This window comes from Pelecanus crispus, chromosome 2 (assembly GCF_030463565.1).
Source record: "Pelecanus crispus isolate bPelCri1 chromosome 2, bPelCri1.pri, whole genome shotgun sequence".
Lineage (NCBI taxonomy): Eukaryota > Metazoa > Chordata > Aves > Pelecaniformes > Pelecanidae > Pelecanus > Pelecanus crispus.
The window spans coordinates 105,812,489-105,827,438 of record NC_134644.1 but is presented as its reverse complement, the minus strand read 5'-3'; the positions used below and the strand labels follow the sequence as shown (position 1 = coordinate 105,827,438).

The following is a 14,950-nucleotide window of genomic DNA, read 5'->3' as shown; positions in this document are numbered from 1 at the left end:
CCATTAGGGTGGCAGGGTTGTGGTCAATTTACAAAACTGGCTTCATCTGGATTAAGAAAAGTGGGAAAACCTGTCCAAAATCCTTCAAGGGATTTTTTTGTTTCAGTAACTTTTCCCATTAAAAAATAAGTAAGTGCTCTGATAAGCCAGGAATTAGAAAAATTTAAACCATGAAAGCTAAGCTAGTTGAAATCAAAAGGACTCTTATCCTGAAAGCTGGTCATTGCAGATGGACCATTCTAACCACACAATGCCTTACTCAATTTGAAAACGGCCAACATGAGGGGATCTGACTGCAGAATTAGGACATTTAGATTAACAAAACTGTAGGAACATCCCTGCAGCTCTTTTGTTCGCATTGCACTTCTCATCACAAAGTCCTTTTGTACCTGTAAAACAGTATCCATTTTACCTTTGAAAAAGTGTAGCAGATAACTATGTTACTGTTCTTTGATAAAACACCAAATACATGGGGTTTTGCTCTATATTCAGAATACAAGAGAAAATTATATAGTAATCAGCATGACTGTAAGTCAGGTAAACATGAAGGAAAAATAACAGAAGGAACCATTTTACTAAAAGAAAAAAAAATCCAGAAAAACAGCAGAACCTTCAGGAATGTTTAAGGAACAGCTATAATTTTCCTTCCAATATATTTCTGACAGTAGAATTAGAATAAGTAACATCTATGTACTGAGTTTTTGATGCACAAAAAGAGGATTAGTCCTGTCAAGTCCTTGGGCAATAGCCTAAACTGTTTTCTAAATGTTGTCTCCTAAGAAAAGAAAAAAAAGGTCAGAAAAAAGAACAGAAAACTGAAAGAATGACATTCTGTGTAATCAGGAACTAGCACACTTCACTCCCAGCAAGTCTTTTCAAAATTGTTTAAAAAATTCCAGAAAAAGCACCACTCAACAGTGATTATATTTTTTGTGGTTTACTATAAATAATTTCAAAGAAAATGAAAATTGGGTAAAGGGATTTATTATTTATGACATGACAGCATTTCTGATATCATATTCACAGAAACCATAAAGAAATAGGATGCTTCTTAATAGAGTTTGCATTTTTAGATTCTTGTCTGCAGCTTCTATCTTCTCCTCTTACCTAATAATTAATAATGTATTTTACTATATCATTGCATGAGTTTCTGAAGATTGATCAGATTTAGTCCTTCCTTTTATTTCTTCTTTTTTCAGAAACTCATTTTATATTTGGCATAGATACCCTAGAATAACTGAATGTCCTTTTCCTGTTTAGAATAAGTTTTTAAAAATAAATTGTAAAAAATTTATACTAAAATACTTTTTCTGGAAAAAAAATATTAAAATGAGATTTTGCACTCCAAGACCTAAAATGTATGTTCCAGTGAAAGTTTTAAATTGGGTCACAAATGACAGCAATTTATTAGACTGAAGAATAAAAAGTTTAAAAATATTTCTGGTAAGAATCAATCTGTTCCTTCAACTTTCTGAACATTTCAATGCAAAACTTTTAATATCAGCTATAAAACTCTTCTTCTTCACATTGCCTGGAAAAAAACTTGAGTGTTGTTTGTTCTAATTACGTGCTAAGAAAGTGTAGCTGCTATAGATTTTCTTCTCTCCATATCTTTCTGATTAAAATGTTTTTGTGAATGTATTATAGGAACAAGAAGCATGATCCTTGCAAATACCAGATTGTGCTGTGCATTGTCACGATGACTTGGTAGACCAATCTTAAAGAGAAACGTTTTACAAAATGCCTCAGACAAGCACTAAATGCAGTGAATAATCATGCAGTAATTTCTTTAAAAACCATTATGCCTGAGGGAATAAAGTAAGTAAACACTGCTGAATATGGTTGATGAAATTTTGATTCATTCCCTCCCTAAAGGGATGCAGTTCATATGTGAGGTCTTGCTGGTGTCTCTGAAACTAATAAAAAAGAGCCTTCTTCATCTTAGAGGTTTTGGTTTTTTGGTTTTTCTGGGGGGCGGGGAGCATTGAGGAGCAATTAAGCAGTGCTAATGAAATCTATCAATTTTACCATAATCTGCCATCAAGACTAAGAAGCAGGCAAAAATGCTAAGATGGGGAAAGCAAAAAAAAGGAACTAGATAGCAATATACAATTTCAACCACATTGAGAGACACTGAACTTGGAATAACTCAGGACAGAGATGTCTGAGTCCCTGCAGAGTCTGGTTGTTAGCTGCTACTGACTGAAAGTTTTATCAAAGATACAGTCCTGCTATGGATGCAATGGGATACCCCATAACTGCACAATTCTTTTACTGAAAACTTCAGCCAAATTGAGTGTAAAAAGAAAGCAAAATTCATATCGTGCAGGTAGCTAGATTCTAGCATTGTCTTGCCATATGATTGCTTTTCACTTACAAATCCTAAATTAATTTCAATTGTACCATGTTACAAAACATAGGCTTCTTCAGCAGTTAACAAGGACACCAAAAAGTTGAGTCTGCACTCATTGTTGATGTCTATACATAGGCATTTCCCCTTGAACCAATTTGTGACATGTACACAACCTCAGTTCTGCTACATCAACGTGTTTTCAGGTTAACTGATATTGAAGAAAATTTAAATTAACTTGGGGACAGAATCTGACAGGCTACTGCACAGTGGCAGAAATATTGCCAACCTTCTGCATGCTCTTGCTGCAAGAAGGTGCCTAAAAGCACTCTCTCCATGCACCACTGAAATACACATTTCTTCAACACTCTGATTTCCTTATCTAGCCATGTTGCAGCCCAAGTTTACTGCTAAATGAAGTGTGTGCCAGTAGGTTTCTCATTTGCTACTGTAGGAACTGTGTCCCCGAAACAGAGTCTGCTCATGTCTCTTGGTGAAGGAGTACGGCTCTGCACACTTCTGAACACATACACACTATTAACTTCTGACTGACATTACCTCAAATATAATTAAGTAATAAAAACCCTTCTTTTAGGGCCACACTCCTATTTTTACTCTGCTAAATACTAGAAACAATGTCAATTAAAAAAAAATTACTATGAATTTGCGATGGTGCATTCGAAAACAGAATGAGGTAACTACTATATGTGACCAGTTCTTCTTAAGTCACAGTTAACATGCTTTGTACTTGACTGTGAAAAAATACAAATTATAGATAAACTTAAATGGCAAATGAAGTATGTTGTAAGAATATCTAGGATGTACAGCACTGGACTTGGAGACATTAGTGTACTATAACCTATTATCAAAAATAAATGATGGAGGGAAATAGGAGGTATTTTCAGATCACATTCCAGCTACTCCTCAACTGCTAGAACAGTCACTTAAAAGGTCACTGTAGCTTGCAACACTTGTGGTTCCCCTGAGACCACTCTGAGTTGTTAATTCAGATGACATCCATGCTTAAAAACCTGATAACCAAGGAACTGTACAGTGTCATCACTTGGCATCAGAAGACAGGTAATGAGCAAGAGTGTCAAGGCAACAACATTAATTTTTAAGACAAAGTAGAACTGTGGAAACTCTGAAGATATAAGAAATACACAGCTGTGTTTCTTTTTCAAGAGTATTTAAAATTTAATGCTTGCTTCAGCTACTGACTTAAAATCACAAGCATCCTCCACCCCACAAGTATCTGCCTGGGACTTACCGTTACTCCAAAGAAGTTCGTTTCATTCATAGCATCCAGAAAAATTTTGCCAAGTTTGTGATTTGTATAGTTAAAATCTTCAATTTTTTGGTGCTTGTTGGTGGCATTGAGATACTTCATTGCCCGCTGCAGAGTCTTGGCAATCACCCATATTCCATCATAGGCATAACCATGAAATTTGCTGGACTGTCCATCACCACGCTTAGCATTGTATTCCTTTTCATATTGCTGTGGAGTCTGCAGGTGAGAAAAACTTCAGGTTTACTTCAATACTTAACATTTTACAGATCTGGGTCCAAACCTATGCCCTGAATCACACTCTCTAATTTAGAGACATGCATTGCTAATACAGAAAAGACTGCCAAAACAAACACTAATGAAGAAACATGTGCTGCCTGACTTACAAGACTGATGGTGAGACTGGGTAGGAGACCTAGGAGACAGAGAGACTGAAAAGCAGTCATTCCGCTTCTCTGTATGAAGGACAATTTGCCTTATTTTGCTTTCACACAAAAGGCTTCAGTTCAACCAAAGCTACCAGCATACTGGTGAGCCATAATGCTAGAACAGAGAATAAGTCTGTAGCCCTGCAAGTTAGTGGTTTGATTACACTGATTAATGTGAAATTATTTGAGTGGCAATTGTCTATGTTTTACAAGTTTACTATGCTCTTTATGGTGTATCTTCTTATGATGAGTTGCTTTTTTGTAGAATTGCCTTTCGTGCTCACTCAGCAAGGCATGAAAGACAGATGAGAAAAGATGAAAAGCAGCAAAATCAGCATGTTTATTCATTGGCTAGTGTTTGCATGCATTTGTTCTGTGATAAAATCTTACATACTTTACGGAAGTACCACATATTTACATATTTAAAACAAGCCCTGCCCCTAGTTGTAAGAGGCACACATCACCAATGAAATTAGCCATTTGCAGGATTAGGGTTAAACATAAAATTTTTCTGTCTCTGTGCTCAACTATTTAACTTGACATGATGCAGCATGTGATACTGCAGACTATAATTCAAACTTTACTGTAAATTTAACTGTAATGTTCATACAGGGGGAACAGAAGAGATTTGAGGCAAGGGACTTTATTGCTTCCTTACCCTGTAGAGAATTGGAATTGATTTCTAAATATTTAAAAATTGCAAACCAGGGGAAAGATGAGAATAACCATGATGACTGCCAGCTCTCTTTGCAGAAGAGCACTTTACATTCACCTCCCTCCTCTGTGCTTTTCTGTGTCAAGACACTGGTGAGAAAACTGATTGCATAATGAAATAGTTGGAGGAAAAATACTAACCCTCCCTGATATGGTCTTTATAATTTTTGAGCTGAGAGGCTCAAAATCTACTCCAATATAACCTTCCATGGCTGCAAGAAGATTTTTGCTGAGACACTGTGAGGAATTAATCCAGGATTCCCACCAAAGGTTTTCATACCACCCTGGAATAATCCACTGGTACTTGCTGCCATACATTTCTTCATCATAAGCCTACAAAGAAAGAAAAGTAGAAAAGCTGATAGACATTGTAATAGACATACTGAACATAAAAGTAATTGTTTTCTGTTCATGTTTTTTCCATGATTAATGAAAGTATGGCATAATTGAAGGATACACAAGTATTTTGAACAGTTTAGAATAATTACTTGCTAACAATGAAGACTCCTTTCTTGAAGATTCCTGTTATTAACATTCAGGTCACGAGAAGAGAATATACTAAAACCTAGTTTGCTTTCAATAGACCATTTATTCAAAACCAGAAAAATAAAATACTGGATTCTAAACCTGGGGGAGATAAAGAGGAACACTGACAGAAGGCAGAGCATTTGCATAAAAACTTCTCCATAACACAACTATTGCATGAGTGGTAGGACCACCATGCTGCCATGTTTAAACTAAATTATTATCATCCTAATATCATCCTAAAGACCACATAAGATAAGGTTAAACAAGACAACTTGAATCCTAGGCACCATCAAATCACAATGTTGCAAATCTGAATCATGTGACTATGTTAAAACTGAGACCACAGGGACATTAAGTAAGCAGTTTCTTCTGAGGAGAATGAATCAATAGTAAATTGATAAAGCAAGCAAATCTCAGTGATTTCTTTTTTTCAGCAAGAAATTTCTCCAGGTGAAATTCTATATTGTTTGAATACTGAATACAGCCCAATGTGCTCCAAGATACTGAGATGATGGTTATCTCCTTACACTACATAGCAGATACATATAACAGGAAACAAATACTTTTAGTCAGGCACATACGCTGTTGTGCCTCAAAGCTGATCTATTCACAAAAGATATTCTATTCCATTGTCTGGATTAGTGTTCAAGGATAAAATTAGCAAATTTTATCTCAGATGTTTATCTCATTGTCTTCTGCCTAGATATTCTTCTTTTGACATTGCAGTCAGACTCCATTTCAAAACAGCAGGTTTCATGCTTCTTTGGCTCCTAATACAGGCAATACTGGTGATACAAGACATAAGATAAAAATGCCAATTTTTAGAAATACATGGTACAATCTTAGAGTTCTTATCTGGAGAGCTGCTACATCTTCACAGAAAATGTTACAGAAGGAGGAAATTATGAGAATGCAAACAGGACATATTAGTCATTCAGAACATAACTGTTTTGAAAAGTATCCCAAAGATTGTACCAAAAGCCTATCAGAAAAATAAAGATGAAGAGCAAAAAATATGAAATAGGACAGCCTCCTAAATACATTAATACCCAAATTAAAACTGAGCTTTAAATCTGTGAAGGCCATTATAATGGTGTCAACTCAGTTCATAAATGTATTGTGCACAAAGCAGATTTGTTTGGCCCCTGGTTGCAGGAGCTTTTGTTCAGCCAAAATCAAATTTCATGCATTTGTATACAGTGCTGCTTGGAAGTGCTCTTGTCTGAAACCCAGTGTCTTGCATCTCATATCTTACTTATTCCACAATCCACATAAATTCTTGTCTTTCTCTCACTTATTAATTCTACCCTTCTAGAAACATGTCTGCTTTTGCCCTCTTGCCCATCTCCACTCCTCCTACAGCTATGGTGACACCACGTCCGAGGACCACCTGCAAGGAAAACAGCAACCCCATCCTGCAACACTTTCTGACGTCTAAAAGAGTTTCCGTTACACAATGAGGTCATTCAAGACCTTTCAGTGATATAGTATCTTTTATTTGACAGTCTTCAAATCACTGAGGACACAAAATTAACAGGGAATAGTGCTTTTAGAGAAGGACAATGATCAGTAGCTTCCCCTGCTCTATACAGATTAAACTATCAAATTATCTGTTGCAATAAAGTATTGGCTATGAACTATTCTGTTGGAATTTTTCTGTTTGCACTTAAGCCTGTTTCCTGCATAAGCTGTAAATGTCCTGGGATATGGGCTGAAAATTAAAGTTGCAAAATAGCCAGAAATTCCATCCTGGAAACAAGGGATCATTCCCAAGGTTGTACTGAAACTTTCACATTCCTGCAAGAATTTGGTTACACGTCTAGGTTTTGCTTTAAAAAACAAAACCTAAATGCTTTAAGAGCTGGCAACTCTTCATTCAAGATCTGGTGGAATGGTAGGGTTTGGAGGGTAATCTGGGGAAAGCAAAAGAAGGAGGAACAAAATCAGTTCCTCCACAGCTGAGCACAATGACCATGCAGTCACTTTTCTAGTGACAGCACAGTTGTTAGTGTTCAGGCATTTCAGTGTTTGGGTTCCAGATGACTTATTTCAAAATAATGTTTTCTGCCACTATTTCCTCCCTGTTGATTCTGCTAAATGGAGATGATTTTCATCCTTAAAAGATACAGTTCCTTGAAATATGCAGATCTTTCTTGAACTGTTTGAATGCACACAGACCACTTCTTACAGGTTTTAGTTTCTAAGGGGAAGATTTGTTGGCACACAAGAGTATGGCAAAGAAGGTTTACAAGTGCTTTGTACCATCAGAACAGCATAAAGTAGTCATATGTCTTCCCTAATCTTTCCCACATGCCCTACCTAGGCTGCAGAGCCCTGAGTTGTCGAGCAGCCAGGAAACCGTCCTGGACATTTTCTGCCCTTGTGAGACTGATTTCTTTTACTTTTTTTCAAACTTTTCTTTCTTGTTTGAATCCATAAAGAGATGTTTATTTACAACAAAGACATTTCTGTAAGAGATGTTTCTATGTGTAGTAAACAATTACTAGCAGTTTGTTCAAAAGGGCCTGCAAAACCTTGCCACTGTTAAATTGCCATCATGTTTCCAACATGACAGCATGGACACATCCTATATCCTACCCTTACAAGAATGCCTGTAGAATTCTGAATTGCAATGAACCTCAATCTGTTTCTTATTAAAAATCAATAGTGCCTTTAATTCCAAAACAGAGATTCAGCAGTAAAACTCTATCGGCTCAAGAACAGGGTCCAGTCCTTTTGTATCAACCATGCTGATTAAGCCTGGCTTTAGTTATTGTTAAATGTTTAGTAAAAGAGACACCTAAAGCTCATGCAGTGACCTACGCTTAACAGTCATCTTCTTTATTTGTCTTCAGACAGATAATTGTATCAGCTAAGTGTCAGTCTTGATGTGTGCATGGTTATACTGCATTACCTTAAAGATAATATGTTGGAAAAATCCCACTAAAAATTTTTTAAAAATAAAATTTTCTGCAGAATGAACTTTTCATTGGGAAGATGCAATTTCATGTTAATCCAATTTCAAATGAAAAAAAGATGATGTCTAACACATCCAATACAGCAGATCATTTTGATTGTTGAAGTGTTAAGTTTTGAGCAAAATACCCTAATTTCGATTCCATGAAAAATATCACATTCATCCCACTGAGGTGAAAACAACATTAGAAACCTAAGATTTCCCACAGAATTAAAATTGTTAACTGCTTTTGACACTAGTGTTAGATGAATAGCTAAGCCTATTTAAATCACCATAGGAAACACCTGCTAACATGCACTTTGGCTTGAATCAGTCCTGTCATGTTTTTAAAGTTTGCCACTGAATTACACTATCTTTTTGCCCATTTATCTTTATGTGCTCTGCACCTTGTGTGTGTGTGTGTGTGTATGTGTGTTAGGAGTGGAGGGGGAGGAAATAGCCAGGCAAAATGAAAATGAGCATATAAACTCCAATGGATGTCCTGAAGAAACCTCACAGCATATGACTGTTGAATCCAGACAGAAAACTGAGCCAGATTTTAAAGATTTTCCCACCTACATAAATCATTAGCAAATAATATTCAGGTTATAACCATAATTGGAAAAAAAAAAAAATCTCACACTAGTACCATAGCATCTTCCTTTAACAAACCCAAAGGCTTTCTCTGGCTGACATCAGCCACCCTGCAAAATACAACAGAGAATCACAAGTGAACCTGTCTGAAGATACACCTGGGGAAGGGGGTTAAAAAACTTGACACATCTAAATTATTGCGCCCTTAGACACATAGCTGTAGGAGTGCATGTGTCAACAATATATTTTATGACTAATAACAAGCTTACTGACATATTGCAGTGTGTTAATATATAAATGACCTACTTTGAACTGCCCTCTCCTGCATTCAGTCTCCTGCTGAAACTCTCATATAAATACATTTATACAAGCCTAAATACATGATCTCTCAGATTTCTCCAGGCTTCGGAAAAATCCACCTTATTATTTTTTACACTAAGGTACTTTAGAAGCAGCCATGACTCTTTAAACTGCTCTGAGTAACGCATACTGCCCATGCTCGTACCAAACCATTGCCGCAGAAAGCTGCACTGGGCGTTTGTGTGAAAAAGGCATCCTCCACTTGAAATCCTTCAGACTAGAGCAGTGCAGACAAGAGGACACCCTGCCCCTCCAAGGACTTCTAGGATTTCTTCAGTGGCCTCACAAGCACATGGACTTGGAAAAGAATTGTAGAGGAAGGCAACTAGATACTAAGGGCTGTTGCGTAAGCGAGTGGCATCATCTGTTTTGTAACTTTGGGTTATAGGACAAGGACCCCTCAGCTGGGGAAACACAGCCCAACTGCAAGAAATCTGAGGAGGAGCTGGGCCACAGAAGGACCATTCTTTCTTCCAGGAATGGAAAAATGGGAATTATCTCTGTCAATCCAGTTTAAATGCCAGAACAGAAAGATCTATAGACAAAGACCGATCAGGGATGAGAAGAATGAAAAAGAAAATAATGCTTTTCATTTCCTTTTGGATGCAAACAGATTTTGTTCCTTCCAAATATAATCTACAATCTCCTTTCCAAATTTTGCCAGCAACTGGGACAGCTGCTGAGTAAGAGCCAACATGTGGCTGAGGCACATGTAGCACTCTGATTTTTACTTCCTTTCTTTGCTTGGGTAGGTAACTTTGTCTCTCTAAGTGAATACTAAAAAACACCCCTTGAAATTTAGATGCCATTGTTATTGCTTTTCCATTATATTTATTGTGTTCTTGGCTCATACAGGATTAATCTGGTTATTTAGACTAAGAATTCAATACCAATACAAAATTTAGGCCACTAAAATCTGCCTGTTTGGGATTTTCTTTTTTTTTGAGCAGGTACAAATAATGATCACATTTTAATCCTGCTATTTTCAATGACAAGCACACTGTGCATGTTTGCAGCACATTCACACACACAAACAAGTGGTGAGGATAGGGAATTTTTTGTATGCTGGTCTTACTACATTTCTTTTAATTAAAAAAACTTTATTTTTTACAAAATAAAATTTTCTTTCATGTAAAACATGTACAATGTACAGCAGTCAAAAGTGAATGACAACTGTACAATTAGCAACATTTTGAGTAGCAGAAATTATTAAGGTTGCCTAGTTAGCATGTACAGGAACTGCTTGAATTTCTTATTCTTTCAAAGCAAAACATGCAAAACCACATACATGCAGACATTACCACCAGAACACAACTCTTGGACAAGATTCAAACCTTGCAGTTCTCTGTAGATATCTGCTGCTACATACACAAGCGTTTCCCTGGATCTGACATGAAGAGAAATGCTCAAGCTCAATTGGCATTTAATTCCACTACAGGAAAGCAATAAGAAGCTAACCATGCAGTCCACGCCTAAATTCCACTGAAGTCAAGTACAAAGTATTTTATTGAAACAGAAATGGAGCTAAGCATGTGTAACCTCTCTTGACGATATAAACCTTGACAGAGCTGAACGCCTTGAAGAAATGTTTATGCTTAAATGTATTTTTTATTCAAATGTAACGCATTCTTTATTCTGATATACAATTAAATATATTTACTTACACAGCAGAAAACTTTCACAGCCATTTCCTCATCAAACTGGCCAAGGATTATCCGAACGTCATTACCCTGCAGATTGAATAAAATACGTGGCAGTTAAATACAGTCACAGCCTTTCCAGAAACCATTTCATTTGGCCATTCAAATTGTGTAGAGTTAGACAGATTACAGCTGCAGACAGCAAAATTAATTCAGAACTATTCCATTTTCTATACGTTCAAGAACTTGAAATACTGCAAGAGAAAGCAGCTGAGGTGCTTGAAGAAAATGATTAAGCAATAGAACTAATGAGAATAAAACTGTGATGTTTATCTTGTCAAATATTACTATTCAATAACACTAAAATATCAAATATTCTTTTGATCCCTTGCAATATTTCTTTTAAAATTTTGCATATTAAAACTAGCTGAAAATATATGTTTCTCACTGCTTACATGAACTAATGCTGTAAAGTTGAGAGACTGGAGATTTGTGAGATAAAATGCCTTGATACTGTGCCCACTTTAGTAATTTTTAAAGGTTTTACTCATACAACATCTTCTCTACAGTCACTATAACACATTGTCAATCCCTGCTCTCCTCTTCCCTCCCACCTCCACACATTAAAAAAAAAAAAATCACACTTTAAGAATCTATGACTGAAGTCAAAAGAGATCATTTTACTTTCATACTTAGAAATATGTTAAGAAAATATTCCTAAATTCAGGAGCATACACAGGAAAATATTTCTTCAGGAACTGGGCTAGCTTTCTTCTCATGTGAAAAATTGCTGTTAACAAGTATAAAACAGAGCAGATAGCTTTTTATGACTTAATATTACCTTTTATTTCACACAAAAGCTGAGTTCTCAGCAAAAGCCTGAGCAAATCTAATTTTTCATTTCTTTTATAAAACACTTGGTTAGAATTACTAATAGCTCTTTACCTCTCCAAGGGAAAAAGAAACAGATGATTCAGTGTGAATTTCAGTGGCGAAAAGCATTTCAGATTTAATTAAATCCATTTATCAAAGATTTTCAGTTTAGATAATTTTAATGTTTATTACCTTTTCAGCAGAAAATATTATGATGGACAGCGCAAAAAGATACTAGAATGCTTCTGCAATTAAATGCATGAAATTAGTAACTCTCTTAGAATGGTTAAAGTCAGAAAGAACGTAATGTGCTTTGCTCATTCTGAACCTGTGCATTTTCAGTAAGCCTGCTTCTCTTTATTTTTATATTTAGCCACAGATTGATAAAGTAATGTAAATCTTACTGAAGCGGATTAGATTCTTTTTAAACAAATCTAACAAGGTCACATGAAACTAAACAAATTACACAAATTACAGCAACAGTATTACAGTTTTTGTAAGGGCAATAAATAGATTTATGAATTATGCAGAAAAAAATCCCCTCATCCATTATTTCTATTTTTCACATTTTAAAAATAATTTTGGTCACTCTTGGAACTCTGACTGAATCGCTTGACCTCTCTGACATAAAAATGCAGATTTAATATTTGAAAAAAGAGTAGCAAAGTTTGGTTAAAAAATAAATGACACAGCACTCAATTATTAAACTTAAAATAGAATAAATTCCTTTTTATATTACAACATGATGAGAACCAATTTTAAAAAAACAGAACATGTGCATCCTCATACTTTTAGAGCGCCAGAGACTGTAGGCAAGGTGTAGAGAGTAACTCTACAATGCACGTGCAGAACGCTGACCACTGGCTATGCGGTGACGTTCAAACTGAAGGTGTAGTGCTTGTGGTATGCGGTACCATGCCTTAAGACATTACTTCCATCTGATTATCCCATAAACCAGAGTACACTTCCCACAGTGACTATTTTTTTACTGTAAAGCACTACAAGAACTGTATAGTTCATTCTATTTTTTCCCCAGAAATATCCTATTCCACTTCAATAACCTTAATGTCTGCAAGGATTGTCTTATGTAATATCACTGTGCAATTAGTTTGGCAATAGCACTCAGACCTAAATATTGCACATTGAGACACATGAATAGGTAGCTCTACAATTCCTTTTGTCTACAGGCACGCAAGAAAACAGGCACTCAAGAAACTCATCTTGAAAATGTTTTTCACACAAGGCATAGCAGAGCACCCATTCTAATATTGGCAGTCAATCCTATTTTCAAACATACTCTTCTTTTGTTCAGGCACCCAAGCAAATGGGTGTATTTGCCGATTTGTCCAGCTGTCAGCAGATCCCAGCTCTGAATACCTGACCATCTCATTATCTGACTAAGGATTTCAGGGAAGCTGGATTTTCTGTCAGGCAGGAATGACCACTTCCAGCACGAGCTGACCTTCCAATGACAGACCAGGAAAACTGCAAAGTGTGAGAATCACATCTGAACCAAATTCTTGAGAATCCCTGATGCTCAACTAGAAAGCTTCACGGCCCAAGTTCGAAGATCAGCTATGGCTCTAGAACTTGACAATCCATGATGTTCTGTCATCCTTGGAATGTATGATTGAGTCAAGATGCAATACCCAAATGTTCCTTTGCCTAAATTAATGAGTTTCCATATTAACACATAAATTACTGTTTTTGAAGCACTCAGTACAGTAAGGACATTAACATGACTGTTTTCACTAAAAGATTTGGATGGTATCCAACAACGAACTGACTGAAGAAGATCAAAAGAAAGGTTCTATTACCAGCTATTAAAGAATAAGTCATGAGTCCTCCATTTAAAGTATTATGCCGTTGAAGACTACAACAAAAGAAACTTGAATTGATTTTTCCCCAAAGAGTTAAAAGTTATAACCTTAATAATGTTCTTTTCCATGTCTTTTTATGTGCAATATACTAAGAAAAAGAAGGTTTTTCTGACAGAAATATGAATCCCCAGTTCTCCCCCACAATTGTCCAGATGTTAACCCTTTGAGGGGTGGGGAAAATCACAATCCACATATGCTCAGTACTGGCCAGAGATGGATCCAAGAAGGTCATGCTGAAAGTCAGTAAATAAAGTGACTGGAGGTAGGATCCAGTGAGAGAAAAAAAGGCACATGGGGTGGAGAGACAGACCCAATAAGGAGTGTGGGTACTGAGTACTTACACTTTTTAGGCAAAGATGGAGCAAAAAGCTGGGGAGGTAGCAGTAGATTGAGACCAGTATTGAATAAGGAGCTTGAGAGGAAGAATTGGGACAAGAGTACGGCAAATAGGAAGCTTGACAAATAATTGCTGTTAGGACAACTGCAATCTCAGAAAGTAAGCCCAGAAGAAAATGGAACAATAATCTAGACAAAGGTACTCAGTGGGAGATGAGAAATCAGAAGCAGAACATAGCATTGGGTAAGCAAGGAGCTTCAGACTGGGATGAAGATTCAGAATGAGACAGGGATGTTGCTGGGTTAAGTAAAGAGTATGGGATCACAGGGTCAAGCTGGCAGTGAATATATGGCTGAATATCTTTTTCTTTGTCCAGCTTCATAAAGTTGCATCATGAAGAACATAATATATAGTTCTAGTTGGTTAGTCATGTATGGGAAATCTTAACAGATTCCTCCTGTTTAAAACCATGCAGATATCAATACAATGCTGTGAGATGCAGTGCCTGGGGTTTTATGGCTTGCAGTTAAAAAGAGTGGAAAATTTAGTATGCAGTCATGTAACCAAAGAATTGTACATTAGAACACATGTAGAAGGAACAAGTTTAGCAAAGTTTGTACAATAGCTTTTCTTCCATGCATCACATTTTTCCTCTGTGCAATGACACACTCCTCAGCAAGCCTCTTTCTCTCCAACTCTGTTTTTTGCATCCCCCTCCACATTTTTCCCATATTCGTTCCTGAAGAATTGCATTCAAGATGGTAAATAAGCGTAGATCCATTTACGTTTGATGCCAGGCTTGGGTCTGCTGGCTCTGTTCCTACAAAAAAGACACTGAAGCTTCAAATTCATGCAACTGGACGTAGCTCAAATCCCTTGCAGAGATTTTATCTGGATTGATAGTGAATTCTGCACTGAAGTTTATCAGAGCTGGGTTCATTTCAGTGCTCGCAGGTCAGGGTATATGTCCATATTATAGTCTCATGCAAAGAGATAACATCA

At 36.5% G+C, this 14,950-nt stretch overlaps 1 protein-coding gene across 1 annotated transcript in view; it reads right to left on the bottom strand.

The window, feature by feature from the left end:
- GABBR2 (gamma-aminobutyric acid type B receptor subunit 2) overlaps positions 1-14,950 on the bottom strand; it is a 502,001-nt gene that overhangs the window by 249,994 nt on the left and 237,057 nt on the right. Inside the window, exons 5-7 of the mRNA XM_075705561.1 lie at positions 10,883-10,948; positions 4,922-5,113; positions 3,621-3,857 (exon numbers count right to left, since the gene is read on the bottom strand). Of these exons, the coding sequence (XP_075561676.1) occupies positions 3,621-3,857; positions 4,922-5,113; positions 10,883-10,948 (495 nt within the window). The remainder of the gene's footprint in view (positions 1-3,620; positions 3,858-4,921; positions 5,114-10,882; positions 10,949-14,950) is intronic.